Source organism: Lutjanus erythropterus, chromosome 2, assembly GCF_056507025.1.
Source record: "Lutjanus erythropterus isolate fLutEry1 chromosome 2, fLutEry1.hap2, whole genome shotgun sequence".
Taxonomy (NCBI): domain Eukaryota; kingdom Metazoa; phylum Chordata; class Actinopteri; order Lutjaniformes; family Lutjanidae; genus Lutjanus; species Lutjanus erythropterus.
In genome coordinates this window covers 26,467,418-26,487,536 of record NC_139318.1, presented here as the reverse complement: position 1 = coordinate 26,487,536, position 20,119 = coordinate 26,467,418, and the positions used below count along the sequence as shown (strand labels likewise).

Here is a 20,119-nt window from a genome sequence, read left to right as displayed (position 1 = left end):
TTATGCATGTCAACATGTATGAATAAATTATTTTAGTGCACGACTGTGGTCTTACCCATCTTAGTAAAACAATTCCTCATCTTTGCCCATAACAAGGGGCTACATTTAATCGGTATTTCTTAAAATAATCTCTATGCACCACAATTAAGGTTCTGTTAAAGGCTTTAAAAGATGCACTGATTTGGCTTCATAGGTAGTATCTTAATGTAACAAATTAAATTTCATATTAATTCAGCTGCTACTGGCAATGAACATATACAGTAAATAGTGGATTGGCAAGCATGCCAGAATTAAAAACTTATGTTTTGGTATAATTTAGTGTCTGTTTGTGCTTTCTTCAGATTCAGCTCTGCCTCAAGTGTATGCCGATTGGAAACTCAATTCATGTTTGGAGGAAAGGGTTTTTTTGTGAATCCTAGATTTGTAGTATTTTAGTTTTTCTGTATTTTGACTTTCCCCGAACATTAACGAATGAAAGCAAGCTTTCCTACCATAATTATTTTTTTATGAACCAAGACTAAGTTATGGGCAATTTTCTTTTCTTCCTTTTGCACAGAAAAGTAGAATCAATTGTTTTTTAGTTTAAAATACCACTTAGCTAACAGGACATTTTTTTTATCCAAAGTACATATTGCACATTAAAAAAAAGCAAGGTTTCAAGTGTGAATCCCAAACACCTCATGATACATGCATGCAGCTGCCCAAGAAAAGGCTTAATACCAAATACAAGTCAGAGTTCAGTTTTGGAATCAGAAACACACTGTGGAGGCACATCTCAACTGTACACAGTTGCCTAATGACAAATAAAATGGAAATTGGAAAATTCTCTGCATCTTTAAAGAAATAAATTATAATTTTTCAAAATAAAAGTAGGGGCTAGAAGGCTAGAAATCTTAACTCACTGATTCTGCAGTCCGAACTCCACTAGAAGGTGCTTTCTGGCAGTTGCACAGTCCGTGTGATGACAGGGGAAATTGCTGCTCGGCTTGCAAACGTCCCTGCTAACACTCTGCTTTATATGCAGGAATGGTATCATTGGATTTTGGGATGAAAAGGTTTGGATTAGAGGCCTTTATGCGACTTTGTTCCTGCCTCCACTCCCAGGGCTCCGAAAGCAAAGAGAGGCATGTCATTCTTTTTCTCCCTTTCAAATGTCTCTATTACGACAAACAGTCCTGACTCCTCCGCCGCCGTTTAATGCCCACTTCACCGTTCATCACGCTGCGAATGCTCTCATCCCGCCTCCTCTTCATCTTCCCAGTCTGTTGAGGAGAGATGAAGCACAAGTGACTACAACAGTCTAAAATAAACCATTGTGGACAAGGCAAGTCGTTAGAGTGATGAACATAATTCTAAAAATTCAAAAGATCATACACTCTACATGTCCTCCCTATATAAGAACTAAAAATCAGTTAAAAATTGGATTATAAGAGAACTATACAAAACATTGGAATGAAAAATAATCACGAGATTATTTTCAGAGCAGCAGTAATAATCACTAAAATGAGCCCAACATATCCCAGCTCAGGTCGACTGATACATGGATCCAAAAAGTTTGGGACATTTACCAAATGGAACAAATTACATATTCATTAAGGTTCCAAAAACAAATCACATCACAAATCACATGTCATTTTCTCTTGAATAAATTGTGCACCTGTATTTTTACTTGTCCTATTGTACCTTGGAGCGGACATTTACTATTATTTTTATTTTCCTATGGGCTTGTATATATTATTCTTATTAAATGTTCAAATATGATATTCATAAAAGTTATATACAGCTGAAGTTCTAAAAAAAATGTAAAAAAAACTAACAAAGCTGTGTTATTAATATGAAATTAAAAAAAAAAAATTAATGAACATTTTATGTTCAGATAGTTTCTCCTTTTTTAACAGGACATCATGTTAATAGATAAGAAAATCAACAAATCCATGAACGAACACTAGAGGTCAGCATAACACTAAAGAATGCACAATACAATCACACACAGGAGGACGATGCAGCGTATACATGTACAGTATATATACATAAATATGTACACATATATGTAAAATGAAGTGCTCCTGTCACTGATATTTTAACATTTTACTGGCCATTTGGCTGGTAGTGGGGGGGTGATTGATCTCCATCAATTTAATCAATAATTCTTACTATGATAAATAAAATGGCTGACCATTAAATAAAGTCCCCCGACCAGGTAAACTAATTTAACAATTGTATGAGAGATAGATGCCTAAAATGTTGATTTACAGAGCTGAAATTCAACAACTGTGAAGTAAAGTGCCTAAACTGTTTGTCATTTGAATTCTACGTATCTAAGGATAAATTAAATTAGTCCTAATTGTGGCATTGGTGAAAAATTGAGAATTAAGCGCTGTTTTTGTGGTGCTGATTTGTTTTGCTTAACTTTTTCCTTTGTAAAGTCTTAAAAACATGGTTTTACAGTCCTACATGAATCAAGTTTTTCAAGGAAACACCTGTACACCTGTGAGCGCTTTTTAAAAAGGAGTGACAATATCAGTTCCATCTGTGTGTGTGTGTGTCAGTGAATGTGTGTGTGTGTGTGTGTGTGTCTGTGAGAGAGAGAGAGAGAGAGAGAGAGAGAGAGAGAGAGAGAGAGAGAGAGAGAGAGAGAGAGAGAGAGAGAGGGACAAGTGTGTGTGCAAATGATGTAATTGTTGGAGTTGTAACTGTTTCTACTTGCTTAGAATTATTAATATTTAATTCACTTAGCTGAAGAAAAGAAGAGAAAAGAAAGAAAAGAAAATGATAAAAATAAAAGAAATGAAAAGAAATAAAGAAAAGGAAAGAAACGAAAGAACAGAAAAAAACAAGAGAAAAGAGAAAAGAATAAAAAGAACAGAAAAGAAAAAAGAATGAAAATAATAAAAAGAAAAAAAATGAAAAGAAGAGAAGAGAAGAGAAAAGAAAAGAAACAACAAGTCAGGCTGACTGTTTGTCTACTTTCAGCCAAGAACAGTGAGTTTACAGACCTTGGCATCCCGTTCAGCAAATTTCTGGAACATGTTGGCGTAGGTCTTCTTGTCCTGCTCGTGATGTTCCTTAATCTTGCTCTGGCAGATGGAAATCTGAGCACGAGCTGCTCGATTTGAGGGGTTGACTTGAAGCACTTTCTGAAAGTCTGCCATGGCCAGGCTGAACTCGTTACGAAGGAGACGCGCGTCCCCACGACGGTACAAAGCTTTCTCGTTGTTCTCGTCGATCTCAATCACCTTATACACACACAAACAGAGAGCAATTACTCAAGAATATATCCAGAACGTTCAGCCGATACAGAGAGGTTTTAACATGGAGCATCATCAGGGTCTTGCAGCTCACCTTATTGCAGTTCTCCACTGCTTGTGAGAAGTCTTTTATCCGCAGGAAACACAATGCTAAATTGAGGTGTGCTGTCACAATAAAGTCCTGTATCCTCTTCTGCTGATCTGCCCCAGTACCACACTCCATTTCTAGCCAGGAAATAATGCGCTGGTACTGGATGACTGCCTGGTGGTGCCGTCCTGCCTAATACAGAAAGATAATAAACATGATAAATGTACTACTAGGAGTTTTTAACTGCTTATGAAACTGTCTCAATGTAATAATGATACGCAAACAAACCAAGAAGACCGACTATTTCTTTATAGTTATTCATGATGCCTGCCATCAGGTCGGATTCTCCTCGAAATCCAATGAAACAATTTATTGTATGCAGAGAAGTATGTTTTTTCCAGGTAATGTTACTATGAGTGGTACATTAGCCTGTTAAAGGGAAACAGGAAGAGATTTCTTATTGGATAATTTTTATTTTTGACAGTATATTTTGTGGTTATGGCGGTGGAATTACTGCTGCTTTTGTCCAAAGGGTCTCCAAAATCAACATAACAGAAGCTTTAACATTAAAATTAATTATTTGTTAGGATAAAAAAAATCAACATGGGTACTGTACCTTAAAGTATTGATTCCCTTTATGCTTCACTCCAGCAGCCAAATCCAGCTTTTCATTTAAGTCCATTTCCCAGGATTCTTTCGCCTTGTGGAAACAGTTAACGTCACAGAAATTGAGTAAACATTGGCTTTTGTTGTTTGAGGTTGTCAGCTGAAATGATCCACATAACTATGTAGGACTTGCTGAACTTTTCTCAAAGTGTGTTCGAATTTGAAACCACACTCTTTACCAATCCGAGTGTTTATTTCTTTAGATATAAAAAGCAGAAAGCGCGGCTCACCCTTTGAAATTCTTTGAGGGTAACTTCATACACGATGTCTTTGTCTGGTCCAATTTTGTACTCTGGTTTACCTTCACTGCCAAAGCCATACCTGTGAAAAAAAAGAAAAAACATGACAAAGCATGAGACTGTTGATAACACTGTTCAAAAGAACAATGAGAAATGAGAAATAACTGTTAGACCTTCAAACACCTCACTCCTACATATTAAACAGCCAAACTCCGTACAAAGATCATCTAGAGCTGCCACTAACAATTAATTTTAGCTTTTTTTACAGTTCAATCATTTTCTCAATTAAAATGTCAGAAAATGTTGATAACTGTTTTGTAAAGCCCTTAAATGTCTTGTTTTGCCCACAAACCAAAGATATTCAGTTTACTGTCATACAGGAGTAAATAAAAACAGAATTCACATTTGAGAAGCTGAAATCAGAGAACTGGGACATTTTTTCTTCTAAAATGATTAATACATTTTTCAAAATAGTAGATAAATTTTATTATTCAGCTTATCTTGGCGGCTCTTAATGGTATCAGCTGTTAAGAGTCAACTCAAGTCATCTGACATTTAAACTACATGGTGAGAAACCACATCTGTTAGAAAATATAAAACCTGACACTGGTCAAAGTTCCCTGCATGTCATACCTGTCAAAATCAATACATTTTATTGTAACATTCCAGACAATTGCTTAAATCATAATGGTGTAAAAGGAAAACTTGTCTAAGCTGCTTATGAGAATGTAGGTTGGTGAGGAATTTTAGAAAAGAAGTAGAACAGTTTGTTTCAGTACACCTCCCTTTATAACCTACTTATTATGAATCCATACCCTGTGGCTTTTCATATAAAACAGTGTATTTTGCAACCACAGATATTGATAGCTCCTAACTATGGGGGAAAAAAGATCTGTATGTACATGGATTGAGGAGATGACAATAGAAAAATGTACATTCAGATTACAAAATAAACAAGATGTATTTAAGGAAACGTAGTAGAGTTTCTTGTAACACTTTATGGTTAGGGAACATGAATTATCGTGAATTCCTACATGACTTCATGCATGAAAAAGCATGAATTTATTGATATAGTACTTAAAACCCTGACCTATCAGGAATGTACAAGAATTAACAGTATCTCATCCATGCATTAATGCTAGAACAATATGTTAAATAAATGCAACAACTAAGGCATTTGAATCATGATCATTTCTGAATTATAAATTATATTTCGTATTTCAAGTGTTGTAATCCTTATTATTACTTCATCATTTTTGTGGTCTTTTAAATATAATCGGTCTTTTTGTGTGTTTAGGGATTATGTATTTTGAAAAAAATGCAAATGCAAATCGGATCATAACTCTAACTAGAGAAAGTAAATCTGTATCTTGTGTATGCATCACGTATGCATCATGGTTAATACATGTGATTTCACAATTAATATGACATAATTAATCATACATGTAATTTATCAGTGTTAAAGATGGACAGGTGACCACTTGATTTGAAGGGCCACAAACATGAAACAAGAAGTAATGCTTAGTTAATTATGATTCCAACAGTTGAAATTCAACAGAATGCACTGCTGTGACCGGTCAGTTTTTTTTTGGCCTGTCCCTTTAACTGCAGACTCAACTATGAAAAAGACATGGACATAAGTAATAACTCAGATATCATGATTGAAATATCTAAGCTGTTGCATTAAGTCATGCATGAGAGACTGTTAATTCTTGTACATTCCTGATAGTTCATGAAGTACTACATGAATGGTCTGATGCGTTTTCATGTATGATTGCATGCATGAATTTATGATAACTCATGTACCCTCACTGTAAACTGATTCTTAAAGGGAAATTACTTATATTAGCAGAACTGGGATAGTTCTGATTTCTAAGAAGAGTAATTCACTTGTTCTGTGTTAGTTGACTACTTGCTGGCATGAACTCTCAGTACTATGAATTGTTCATGTGCTTTGAATTCCAAGTACTTAACACCAGTACTTTGTATTGCTTTAGCCTGAGGGTATAATAGGGAGGGTTGGTGCAGGCGGGGTTAAAGCAATGATATTTTGTGGTTTGGGTAGTACAATGTGTTCTATTTATTTTTATAGTTCCTTCTTATTTCTGTTTATTTTGTTTATGCTCTTTTTTTTGTTATTAGGGGTAAGATATGCTGCGGTTTTGGGCTGCGCGGTATGTATTTGTCCTCTCTTATTTTTGTCTATGTTGTTTATAAATAAAGAGAGCTGGCTCAAGCTCACGGAGAACAGCAAATGAATCTGCTTTTGTGCGATCAAATGAGAAGAACATGCTATTAAAAATAATATGAATTTTATTTTATTTTTTGAGTGACTGACTTCTTGGTGAGTATTTGAAGACCACGTCTCCCTCTCTCTCACTCTTCAGGCTCTACGATCAAGAGATTGACGGCTCTTAAACTTTTTACATTTTTGACAGTTAAGACATTAAAATTTCTCAAATTACTCTGAAAATCACAACAAGTATAGATCAAAGAGTTGGGACAGAATCACAGTAAAAAGAAAGTCTTTTTCTCTCCTCAAATCTTCTGACAAACTGCCAAAAATGAGCCAACGAGCTGCAGCAACAAAACTACAGTGAGCCATATTTTATATACAGTACTGTACTGTATTAGTATATTTGAATTATACACAGTACAGCCATTTAATTTGTACAGTAATTTGAAAAGTGTTTGAAACAGCTGTAATGTGTTTTGAAACAGTCAATAAAATTCAGTCAATAGCAAAGCTGTCCGCTTCACTACTTCATATTCATGTAATAATTATACAAATGTCAATTAGATGCTAATCTGCATGAGGAATAGTGAAAAAGAAAACAATTCAGTCATAATAACAATATGCATACAGTGATCGATTTGACCTGGACAGACAAGGTCATTTGAATAAGTTTCCTCTGCACTTTACATTACGTACATTTCATTTTACCAATGTCAGTCCCATATCCAAACTATAACAAGCAAATGTTAGCCTTTCATTAGCGCTCAGATTCCTGTCAGTGACTCACTCACACTCAAAACTAATGGAGAGGTGTTGAGGACCACATGACTTCTGACTCCACACATGTATGTACAAATTATGTGCTATTAATACTGTAGTATCAGTAACAGCATTGATACAAGAACAGTTTGTTTCCACAGGACATCACTATGATGAACAGTGAAATAAGTCATAGTGTCAATAATCCTGCCCTGTAAAACACTTAAACATGCACTTACCAACAAATTATGAACTATTCTGTATGCTTACGGTTTAAAATCACAGTGCGATTTAACATGTACATCACTGTCAGATATAAATTCTGTATACTCTTCTCTTGCCTCGCACAACAAATCTTTCATAAACTTCAACTGATTCTGCCAAACTCATAACCAGGTCTAACAGGAGAGAAAACATCTACCAGTTCTAAAATCACTTCACTGGCTCCCAGTCTATCTTAGAATAGTTTTAAAGTTTGAATGATCAGAGGGTTATAGGGTCCAGAATATATAGCTGACCTCCAACAAGCCTAAATGCAACCTGAGATCTACTGGTAGGTCATTCCTGGCCCTGCAGTCCTCAATTAAACCTTAAAATTAAAGGTGAGCGGGCCTGAGGGAATCAGCAACACTAGCATATTGTCTTCTTAAGTCACTTTTAAAACCTCACCACTTGTTGCTTTTTATTCATTTTACTGTTCGTTATATTTTTCCATAATATTTAATTGCCTGTTTGCATAATATCTTTTTTAAATGTATGTAAACTGCTTTGTAACTTTTTTGTGAAGTGCTGTATAAATGGTATAAAAAGGTGTATAAAGGCATTATACTGTACATAACAACAAACCATAACCACATAACATACGTAATCACAAAGTTATCTAACACTTGACTTGTATAATAAGGATTGCACACTTGCAAGTAAAATGCCACGTCAGGCTAATAAATCCAGCAATAACTAAAAAGAATCAAACACATCATCAGTCTATCTCTGGGGAGAAGGAGGGGACTTTATCATACCATATCTGATATCCAAGGATGTTCTTTACTTTGCATCTATGACACACTTGTTCTGATCAATTTATTTAAATAAAGATTAACTGTGTTAACTTCAGTCTTTCTTTTTTGATAACCACTGATAAATAAAACACTTTGTGTTGGGGCAAGTAAAAATTGTCTATGTGCAAGTGGGTGAAACATCTACTTGAGCAAGTGAAAAGACACTTTCATGCTAATCCCTGATATAGACATTGAGATTCTTAGTCATTGCTCCCTTTTTTCCACCTACTTGTATGTACATAATGGCTCAGTGTTTATTTATACATTTCTTTATTCAGCTTTATTGTCTTTATTTTTAGTTGTATGTCTTTTTGTCCGGTAAATTGTTCTTGGAACTATGTCTAACACTGAGAGGTACTTAAAACCGGACTCAGATTCCTTGTATGTGCACACATTGGGGTGACTAGATGTCCAGAAAAGTTCAGGACAGTCCTGAATTACAAGCAGCTGTCCCAAATCATGAATTCTGTCCTGTTTGTCTAGAAAATTAATTGTTACAGTGAACAATTATGAACAATATATTAATCTGTGAAATCAGCTATTCCTCCTGCTTTTAGTTTTTAAAAATGTCCTGTTCATTACTGTAAGTAGTATAAGTATTATTGATGTGTTTTCACTTGTATATGGCGATGATTGGCTGTCATAAATAACAGAATGTTGATGTTAATTACCCTGATTTTAAACCAAACGACAGAGAGTACAGTTGTCGCCGTCAGAGGAATTTACCATGAAAAAAAACATCTTAAAAATGTATTTGTAGCTCCTGCAGCTTTATGACAATCTTATCTGCTGAAAAGATGTTTAAAATGACTGTTACACACCTGTCACCTGTGCCAAGACACTGTGCTTCATATCATGCTCAGAATCTGTTACTGATCTTCATCCTATTGATAACAGATGATCAGTTACAGTCTGATGTTAATGTAAATTATTCTACATGTCTCAATCCTTCTGACAGGCTCACAAGCAACTCATGTGCCCTGAAATTTCACCAGATCACCCTATAACACATATAAAGCTGATTCTACTGAAATATTTGATGTTTGTAAATTTAGGGATTTTTCAAAATACGGTATCGGCCTTCAAAATTAAAATAGCAAAATGAACGTACAGTGAAGTTCCTGGGGACATAATTGTTGTATTTAGTCTGAATTGGTGTAATGAAGGAGCACAGCAGAGATGATTACTGGAGCGATCCTACATAAATACTGTAGACAGCTCAGTGTAACTGTATAGCCAGAACAAAAGACGGGACAATGATCACATTTTCAGGTTTTTTCATTAACTTACTTTGGTTTTAAGTAAAGTACGCAGCACTCTCCTTTCTGCATCTTGTCCATGGCTCGGTCCACTCCGAGAGGAACACCTTTATCTTCAGCCTCCCCAACAATAAAGCTGACGTCCCGACAGTCAAACAGCCTGCCATTGCAGCTTCCCTCCAGGTGCACTGTGGGAGGTGAATTACGCCACAATTTAACCTCTGATGAAACCAATTCATGTGTTCACGTAACTTGATCCATGAGGAAAAGAGGAGAGATTTACCGTCAACACTTGCTCCATCGTTGGGATTTGTGTAGCCGTCCCCTTTGACCTTTATTCTTCTTAAGATGCCGCCGTCGTCTGTGAGCATCTCTCCTTCAAACTTGAGCAGCTCCATCTGTTTTAAACGTTTATTTAATCATTGAGCTACACAAACAAGCGCACAGCAGAATATAAAATTACAGCTCTGCTTAACTCTGTGTAGGTGTGGGAGGAGAAAAACAAATACATGACGAAAAACAAGTAGGAGTCAGCACATAAGTCAGGGAAATAAAAAAAAATAAAAAAGACGAGAAAGAAATAATGACCAGTGGAGATAAAGTTCAGGTAGACTGTGTATGTATATACTTCATACCTTTGTAAGGACAAGACAAACACGATGAATCAGCCAGGTAGGACAAACAAATCCCTCTCAGCTACATAATCCCTTAACATCCTCTTCCCCATCCTCTCTTCCTTGGTAGCTTTAGGTTTGACAAATGATCTTATTGATGATCTTGAATTATCTGCTCTGTCTAGACAGTACATCTATAGATACTGTTGCAGACTTTTTTTAGTTGTACAATACCATAAAATGGAACTATTTTAATGTCTTTTGTATCATATTATACACATTCTCCCCCAATTTTTTTTTGTGTACAGATGTTTTGTTTGTTTGTTTGTTTGTTTTTTGTTTTGTTTTTCTGAAAGTTAACTGTTTTATTTCCATTGCTAACATATTTTACTCACACTTCACAAAAAATGCAAACAACCGTTTCTAAACATTTTTTTGGTTAGCCGTGCATTGGACATAACCTCAGCAACTCTTGTGTCACTTAATATTGGTATTTAATACCCATGATGAAAATGGCTAGCTGTCAGATTTGTCTGTGCTTTTGTCATGCATTGAATTGGGTTTTTATTTCTATTGTATATGACGGGGTATTTTAAATTGCTGTAGCAAACCAGTTTGTATTCTTAAATGTTTATCTTTGGAAACTTGGGGATCATGGGGAGGTTACATTTTCAGAGCCATTGGTGGAAAGCTATAATACATATCAAGAAAAAACTAAATCAGTTGTGGAGTGAGTCTGACTCATGGGACGAACACACAAACTCTTTTTCACTTTTGTTAACATTGCAAGATAAGGAATTCGGCCTTGGTGGAGTAAATGGCATACATCTTAAATCCAGTAGTAACAGTGTTCAACAGCAAAGCAATGTACTAATGTGGACAGGGTCAGCAACAAAATGTATTTTAGCCACTTAAAAAGGTCAACCTAAAAATGTCAATGCAGTGTAACGTCTTTTCCAACAGGAAATTATTTTTACAGAATTCAAATATCCCTGTCTGGTCGCTGGTCCACCACTGCTCTGATCTGTCGTTTTGCTTGTATTATTGTGTAACTCCTGAGAATCCAAACTAACCTTCTTTTAAAAGACATAAGTCACAAAGAAACTAACCAACTGTGGCAGCAGTAAACCAACAACTTTTGCGAAGTAAAATTACTGATTTCGCCTATGGAGTTTGTTCGGTTTGGAGACAGTGATATTTGGCTTATATAACGGCAGTTATACAAAAAGGAAAAAGTCTGACAGCAAAGTAAACATTCTAAATATAGTATACGCTAGCCCGATTTTAATGAAAGTTGGCAGAAGGCTGTCAAACAGACCAAGGAAGAACATAATTAATTGTAAAGCGGATACAAAACACAGGGCGAATACACAAATTACTTTTGTTAACACTGCGTGACAGGGAATTTTACCTTGGCGGAATAAATGCATGCATATTCAAATCCAGTACACGGTAGTAAAGTTCAGAAGTGACAACACAGCAAATTGCAGCAATGCAATTACGATCTACATTCATGGGTACCAATGACCGTCTGGGGTAGCCTGCACAGTCTTTATGGAGCACTCGGGGACGGAACCACTACAACTGAAACTTTCTTTTTTCTCACACTAGAGTGTGGCAATGGAAGTGTAAATAGACACATATCATACAACTTATTATACTCTTACTCACATGTAAATGTGAACTGTCTACAATTAACTCCACAAGAGACGGCAAGGAAAACAATTACTACTTCATGCTTCACAAGAACGAGCATTAATAGTGATGTAATGAGTTTTGCGTTTGCAGATTTGCGTATCATAATGCAGTGGAGTATCGGCCTCGGAGGAGGTTTGTGCTGCCTGAACGCTCCTCTAAGTTTAAAATGAGGTTGCCTGGTTTTAAACAACATTTGACTGCAAAGCATGAGTTTGTAATGACCATCCCATCAGTAGGTCATCAGGGTTGACAGTACATGCTAACAGAATTCAGTAACACTTTAGTTTAAGTCCCCCTATTGACCATTTATAAGCAGTGTATCAATAAATGGTTTATAACACATTATAACGTAGCTCTAAAAAGATTGGGAGCCATCTTTAAGTGTTTATGTAAGTACAACTTCTCTGATGAAGACATTTCATGTTATTAAAAGAGGGTTGACTGATACTGTATGTTTTTTTCAGGGCTGATACCAATAACCAATTATTAATAATCAATAATGAAGGAAACCAATAATCAACATTTGAAGTGCACATTTGCAGTAAAAATGAAAATCTTGGTTTCAAAATTTAGAACAACACAAATGGCAACATAAAACTTTGCTAAAATGCATTTAAGCATATGTTTAATTAAAACAGACTTTTACAACATTATGTGATAACAAAAAATAGAGGTAAGCTGCCAGCAGCATTTCTTAAAGATAATTGAAAGTTTGAATAAATAAATAAACAAATCAGCTCCCCAAAGTTTTATAAATTGAATAAAGAGAGAGCGCCAGCTGCATCAGAGCCAAAGTACTACATTTTTAAATTAGTTTTTCTCACTGGCAAGGAGAAAGACCAGCCTCCACTTATGGGAGCCCCCAGGATGAATGTAGTTAAAGACAAATACCTTAATTAACACTTATATCTGCTCAAAACTACATTATAGTGTGTAATAAACCACTTATTAACTGTTAATATACTGCTAATTAGTGGGACTCAAAGTTAAGTGTTACTCAGAATTCAATATCCTTGTCCATCACTTAAGAATTTAGTATTAAACACCTGATTAAATGGCACTTGGTCACACCTGACACATGAAATGATAATGATGAAGTGGAGTATTGACAAAAGAGATTTTATCGGGAGTAGAATATTAATTTTTCTGACTGAAATGTAGCCATGGGGGGTAACTTGTAAAGCAGAGCCACTGGCTAAATCTCTTGATTTTTCTCAGAACTGAATCATAATTATCATTGATTACAGAGGACAGAGGAAGCCTGAACCGCATCGCCACCGAGCTCCAAACAGACTGGTGTGAAGAGTGGCAGCTGAACTACTCTGGCTGTTTGACTGAGAGGGATTAAAATAGACAAACCAGTTAATTTTATGACCGGAGAACTCCATGTGCAGAGACTGACACATGCTCCTAAATTACCAGGGTCCCTTGGTGAGATGCAGAAATAATGCACGACACAAATGGCAGCACTGACGTGGCACACCTACCTCGAACACTACTGAAGAGCTGGGAGGAATTTTGTCAGGATTTCCAGCTATTCCATAAGCGTACTCCGGTTTACACAGTAAGGTACACACCTCACCTCTCTGCATGGACAACACACCAATGTCCCAGGCCTTGAGGACTTGTCCTGTGAGTGGGTGAAGCAAATAAAAAACTATGAGGAGAGATGACGCTGGTTCATAAAACTGGCTCAAAAATTATGTCATGATTTCTTTCAAGGATGTAAATTTAAAGGAATAGTTTGACATTTTGAGGAATGCACTTATTCACTTATTTTTCTGAAAATAAGTGTCACACATTATGCACGTAGCGCACACATACATTATCCATGACTACCAGTAGTTACAAGTCAAACTACACAGCAAGATAATAAGCAAAGGCACAATGTAGAGACTAAGAATGTTTCAAAAAAACTACAATGGTCTCTCCAAATGTGAAATATTACAAAGAGAGGTGCAGATCAGGAGGAGAATATTTTAAGCAGCTGTGTTGAAAATCAACATGACAGTAAACTGAGCACAACTGTTAATGAAGCACCAATGAAGTGTCACAAGCTAATGCTCGCACCAAACAGTGTAAACCAGTAAGGTGGTGCTTGGATAGCTCAATATTGTCTGAGGTGGTACATGGTACAAAAAGTCTGAGAAACACTGAATGGAAGCATAAGAATACAGTTATCCTGGCTCTGTCTAAAGGTCACAAAACCTGCCACCTGTACCTCTACAGCTCATTAATTAATATGTTATATCTATTTTTTTAATCCTTTGAAAAGTGACGATGTAAGAATGACCAGCTGTGGTTTCACGAGGGGGAGTATTGCTTTGCTCTAAGCAACCAGCAGAGACTCCAGGAAGTTACTGCCCCCAGACAGAAAAAGAGTCCAGCAAATATCCACACAATCGCCCCCCAAAAAACACAGCTTGTTTCAACACTTTGTTTTTTTTGTATGAATTAAAGAAACAAGATATAAACATGTCAATCGGTGGGTTTTAATGATGCCAGAGGGTGGGCTCCATGTTTCTGTCTTCAAGCTAAGCTAAAATAGAAATCTGCTCATCTAACTCTCAGCAAATGAGAAATTAAGCATATTTTCCAAATGATCAATTTTTTCCTTTAAATAGATAGTTTAAGATTTGGGAAATTTGGCATACATATTTATAGTACGCGAAACACCTGCAGAAGATGCCAGTCTACACGCTCCCAGCATGGAGAAGCAGAGAGGGGTACCTTTTAAAACTCTAAAGTCATACAGTAACACAAAGAAACTAATCAATCGAGGCAGTGGTAGACCAGCAACTCCCACGCTTTTATGAGGTAAAATGATTGATTTTGCCTACGCAGTTTGGTTGATATGGAGAGAGTGATATTTGACTTGTGTAATGGCAGTTTCCCATCGGAAAAAGGATGTCTGGCGGCAAAGTAAGGCGGAAATTATTCTAAATGTAGTGTACACTTAAACTATTACTGTCTTTTTCAGGTGGCTAGAATACATGTTGCTGCTGACCCTGTCCAGCATCATTGCAGCTCCCACTGCTTCTCCAAACTGGGGGTATGCCAACCTCCATCTACTCTTGGTAATACACTGACTACTGATAAGTCCCTCATGCAACCACACTCCCAAAAAATCCAAACTATGCCTTTAAGTAAGACACAACACTAAAGCACCATCATCGTTTGAACAGTAATCAATAAAGTCACGTACCTTTGCCCACATTGAAGCAAAAAGGTTCTTTGCGATCTCGACTGCAGTCAAATTTCTTTCCGCTGAGCAGCTTCCCAGTGTAGTGGACAGTCACTCTGTCCCCAATCATTGGCCGGTCTCCATCTAGACCTGGACGTTTCACAACCTACAGATGGGAAAGACAAACAGTTCAATTGAGAAACACTTTGTGAGGACCAGAAAGAGCAGACAGAACGGACAAAAATCATGACCATGAAATATAATGAAACAAAGAGTCCTACTTTTGCCTCAATGCCTACAACAAAAAGTAAAAAAAAAAAAAAGCAATGATGATAAATACCTTGATAACTCCTTGGTCTTTAGTAGGTGTTATATCAGTGCCCTTTGCAGCAAACACAATCGTGGCCGACTGGCCATCCATAGGCAGATCCTGATCAGTGGTCATTTCTGCGTGTGGGCATCACCCAGTAACACTGCAGAGACAAACAAGCCTACGTATCAGCAATCTGAACACCATAAATAACATGTCCTCGTGTCTCATGTCTTCACTTTGGGACAAACTTGCAGCAAGGAAAATGTCACAGGAAAAAAAATAAATTTAATTTGTGGAGCCGGGCTGGAAAATCACAATCTCTGACAAAAAATATCAATACACAATCTCCATAATCCACACAGGAAACTTGAATTTTTTCCTCCACATTATATAACTCAGAGCTATTTAAGGGCCCATGTTCTGAAGCCATGTACTGTACCAGAGATATATTTACAGTTTTACTGCAAAAGCCACACTAACATTGATCTGAGCTGTATGAGGAGCATTACTTTGCACTGCGGTTGTGACATCACTCATGTACCGCACCTTGTCTGATCCCCCACAGATGAAGCAATTACATGACTATAAATATGTTAAAGGCAGCAGCAGCATGTTGCTTACTTCAGTCATTTTATTTTGTAACGCACGCTGCACTCACCAAAGTACAGAACAGTATGTTCCAGGCCATTAGTTTATGGCCCTTTGTGCTCTTTGTCAGTCTATAAATTATGTCCACACATATCTTATGGACACCAGAATTAAACCTGCAGCACATCAGAGCTTCGTTTAGATATTCTCACTGTTAATTTTGCAATGAGAGTGAGAAGAGAGTGTCCTCTTCCTCGTATGCACAGGAAAAGTGTGGGCTCAACTACTCTCTGTTCTTAGAGCTGCACCATTACAAATACAGTCGTGTTATCTCTCTCAGTGAGCGTGATGAGGCACATACAAATCTTCAATTTAATCACGATTCTCAACCTCTTCAACTAATTCAATACCTTATCAGAATATCAGGGGACATACTGTGTGGTTTTGACAGCTGATGGTGTTTTTTAAACAATATTAGGCCTCTTACTGCATGGCCATTATATCAACGTAACTACTGACTGTCTTCATATTGCTTCTTTTGTCCAAACAGCAGTCAAAAACCTAAAGACTCTTCACTTACTATCCTAAATGACAAATCCAGCAAATCCAGACATTTAAGAAGCTGGAACCAGCAAATGTCTGACATGTTTGCTTGAAAAATGACTGAAACAATTAATCGATTATCAAAGAAGTTGGCAATTCATTTTCTTTTAATTGACTAATAGACTGACTGACTAACTGTTGCATTTCTACATAATATCTTACCAAAGTATGGTCATCTTTTTACAGTATTTCAGGTTAAGTAATGTGTTTTTTAAACAGTATTAGACTTCTACCTGCACAGACATCATACTCACGTAACTACTAATGGCCTCTTAAGATTTTCTTTATTTTTATAGCACCAGTTCTCATCCCAAATATGGTAAAGTACAATACGTTGTCATCTTATTGATCTCAAAATTGAACTCAGAGGTGATATATTTTTCTTCTTGTGAAGGGCTCATTGCATGGGTGAAACACAGTCTCAGTAAAAACATCCTTCATGTTTGTCATTTTGAATACATTTTGCCATGTAAAATAAAAGCATTTAATGTTACACAAACCCTACAGTGTGCTTTGGATTGTTTTTGAAGGAGACTTACATTTTTAATTTTCTTATTGAGACTCTGTTTCACTCGTGCAAAAAGAACAAGCACAGTATAACAGAAATATCCAGAGAAAGAGCCACCTGTATGTGAGCAACAAAAAGAGCCTGGCTTCGACTCTGCTGTTTTGACAGGTGATGATGTGAAATATCTTATTTGGGTCTACCACGCTGTGTTACTCTTAAATAGTATTTGACTTCTACCTGCATGGCCATCATATCGGCATAACTCCTGATGTCTTCTTTTGGTCGTGCCAGTTCTCATCCTAAATACGGTTAAGAGCAGTATTCTCTCACCTTATCAATATCAAAGTGTTCTGTAAAAACATTTTTATACAATTTATATGTGATATAATAACTTATGAGATTATGAGGCAACATACTGTCTGGTTTATGATATAGTTGTCTCTTTTGGGTCTTTCAGGCTGCATTTGACCACCACTTGCATGGGCATCATAACTACTGATCTCTTCTTAAAATTTCTTTCTTTTGATAACACAATTCTCATCCCAGATATGGTTAAGTATATCAAATCAGTGTTTCACCTATCCAAGTATTCTGTCAAAAACATTTTGGATATGTTTTCTAGAACTTTTTTCTATTTCGTAGCACCAGATTCTCATTTTTCTCTTACTTCAAAACTGTGATATAATAAAACAACCTTGAACACTGTTTTACAGAGATAAATAGATGCATCAGACCCATAGATGGGAAGTATAAAAATTACTGTACTTAAGTCGTTTCAGGGATCGGTACTTTACTTGAGTGTTTCTTTTTCTGACAAGTTTTTACATTTACGCCCTACAACTTAACACAAATATCTGTGCTTTTACTCCTTACATTTTCAAAACAAGCTCATTATTTTATGTTTAATGCATTTGAAAGGATTTATTAATTATTTTATTTTACATTATTGCACATCACCTTTTTAACTCTAAAAGCAATTTCAACCTAAAAGGGTGAGACAATAATACATAGAAAAGATTATTCCCTCTGGTATCAGGAAAGACATAGGACAAAAAATATGTAAAGGATGTAACAAGACGAAAAGCAAAAAGACAGGCAACTTGACCGTGAAGAAAAGGTGAAGTTCAGTTAGCTCTGCACAGAAACAGGTACTGTGAGTGTTCTACTTTTTAGTTTTATACTGTGAGTACATTTCAGAGTCTGTACTTTCGTCCCTTATTACTTGAGTAAAGAAGTCAAATCTTTTTGACAGTCAGTCTTTTTAAATGTCTATGCTTCTGCTTAAGTAAAGAATGTGTGTACTTTTGCCACCAAAACATTTGATGTCAGTACAGATAGATAGATAGATAGATAGATAGATAGATAGATAGATAGATAGATAGATAGATAGATAGATAGATCACTGCTGCTGCTGTCTCACACCTCCATGTGGCAAAAAGACATGAGCAGCTTTGCCAGAGCAATAAAATTGTAATGACCTGTTGGTGTTACAGCTGCTAAATGTTGCTTCTCTCATCACAGGAGCGATCGTTGTCGACAGCCATTGTTACTACCTCAATACACACATATGGCTGAAGGCATTTTTTCAGTCTGCCCTGCACAGCAGAATAGTCGTGACATTGTTTGAAGACAATGAAAAGGCTAGTTAGCTATGTTAAGCATTTTGGCAAACACTATTTGGCAATTATTATCACATGCAACAGCTGAGACGTTAACACTTGCTCGAGTAGCATCAGATCACAGCTGTTCTGGGTTTGTGCTGGGATGTTACAAATGCCAGGACTTTTGGGCAGAGTTAAGAAAATGTAAAACCTTAAGGACTCATTAAACTGTGCCGACATACAGCACTTTATATTTAGTAATTCATACTTAGTATTTAGTTTAAACTGCCACAGGTCAACTATTAACTTAACTTTCAACTCCTACTCCTGTTAGTACACATCATTTTACATATTTTACTTATTTTTGAACTTTTATTACATGTAACATGAGCATTTTATGATTTTATATGTATTCTATTCTCATGTGAAAGACACATTTCCAGTTTTGAAACTTGAATCTTATGATGACGCTAGTTTGTTTGTGTTGTCTCTGTGCTACTATATAAATAAAGATAAGAGGTTATCGCACTAATGTTGCAGTCAACACTCTTGCCTGAATAATTTTATCGCATCACACCTTAGTGTAACTGTCAGCCATCATCTCAACATCCTGCACCGGATGCCATGTGACATTAGGGCAATAATCAAGCATATTTAACTTGTCAATCTGAGTAAAGTCAAGTTCATATTTACTGAAAAGCCCCCAGACAGTAATATGAATGATGGTTTATCCACTTTACTGATCACGAAGCACTCTTGTGGTCATTAAATAATTCCGCAGAGATGTTTTAAAGGCACAGTTCAGATTATTTGATGTAGGGTACTTATCAATAGGCACTATGTACCTACAATAGATATTGGTCAGCACACACCCCGGTTGGGAAAGCAAAGAGGAGTACTGTAAGCTTAACGATGAACTGCTGACAAGGTCAGCAACACAAGGTATTTTAGCCACTTAAAAAAGATCCACCTAAAAAAACAGTTTCAGTGTTATTTCGAATATTTTCACCAGTTTACTTTGCCATCAAACAGTCCTTTTCCAGCGAGAAACCAGCACAGGAGTTTCTGGTCTGTCACTGCTTCAATCTGTTAGTTTTTCTGTTTTATTGTGCGACTTCTTTGCTTAAAAAGGATAGTTCAGATTCACCAAAGTCACACAAGAACACATAGTGATCAAGGCAGTGGTAGATTGGTGACTCTCGTGTTCTCCAAGGTAAAATTACTCATTTCACCAATGGTTTGGAGAGAGCAATATTTGGCTTGTATTACAGCAATCTGACAGCAAAGTAAAGTGGTGAAAATACTGAAAAAATAGCGAGCACTTAAATTGATATAGATTTTTTTTAGTCTGACCTTTTGTGTAAGTGGCTAAAATACCTTTTGTTGTTGAGCTTATCCACAGCAGTACATTGCTTTGCTTCCATGCTGGTGCTCCTCTCTGCTTCTCCAAGCTGGGG

At 36.4% G+C, this 20,119-nt stretch overlaps 1 protein-coding gene across 1 annotated transcript; it reads right to left on the bottom strand.

Moving 5' to 3' along the window:
* Nucleotides 1-445: 445 nt before the first annotated feature.
* On the bottom strand, nucleotides 446-15,548 carry fkbp5 (FKBP prolyl isomerase 5). The gene is made up of 10 exons (XM_084735212.1): nucleotides 15,390-15,548; nucleotides 15,071-15,215; nucleotides 13,353-13,495; nucleotides 9,837-9,951; nucleotides 9,585-9,741; nucleotides 4,233-4,323; nucleotides 3,953-4,036; nucleotides 3,343-3,528; nucleotides 2,997-3,236; nucleotides 446-1,262 (listed from the first exon to the last, which is right to left on the bottom strand). Exons 1-10 carry the CDS (start codon nucleotides 15,492-15,494, stop codon nucleotides 1,161-1,163), a joined length of 1,368 nt encoding a protein of 455 aa, XP_084591338.1. The 5' UTR covers nucleotides 15,495-15,548; the 3' UTR covers nucleotides 446-1,160.
* Between the last annotated feature and the right edge of the window lie 4,571 nt (nucleotides 15,549-20,119).

What these genes read in the sequence shown, in the direction of transcription:
- fkbp5 (XM_084735212.1), bottom strand. Translation starts at nt 15,494, where the DNA reads ATGACCACTGATCAGGATCTGCCTATGGATGGCCAGTCGGCCACGATT. An exon ending in GCTCTTCAGTAGTGTTCGAG is followed by an intron (nt 9,952 to 13,352) that starts GTAGGTGTGCCA and finishes CGTTTAAAACAG; the next exon opens with ATGGAGCTGCTCAAGTTTGA. An exon ending in CAGTGGAGAACTGCAATAAG is followed by an intron (nt 3,237 to 3,342) that starts GTGAGCTGCAAG and finishes TGTGTGTATAAG; the next exon opens with GTGATTGAGATCGACGAGAA.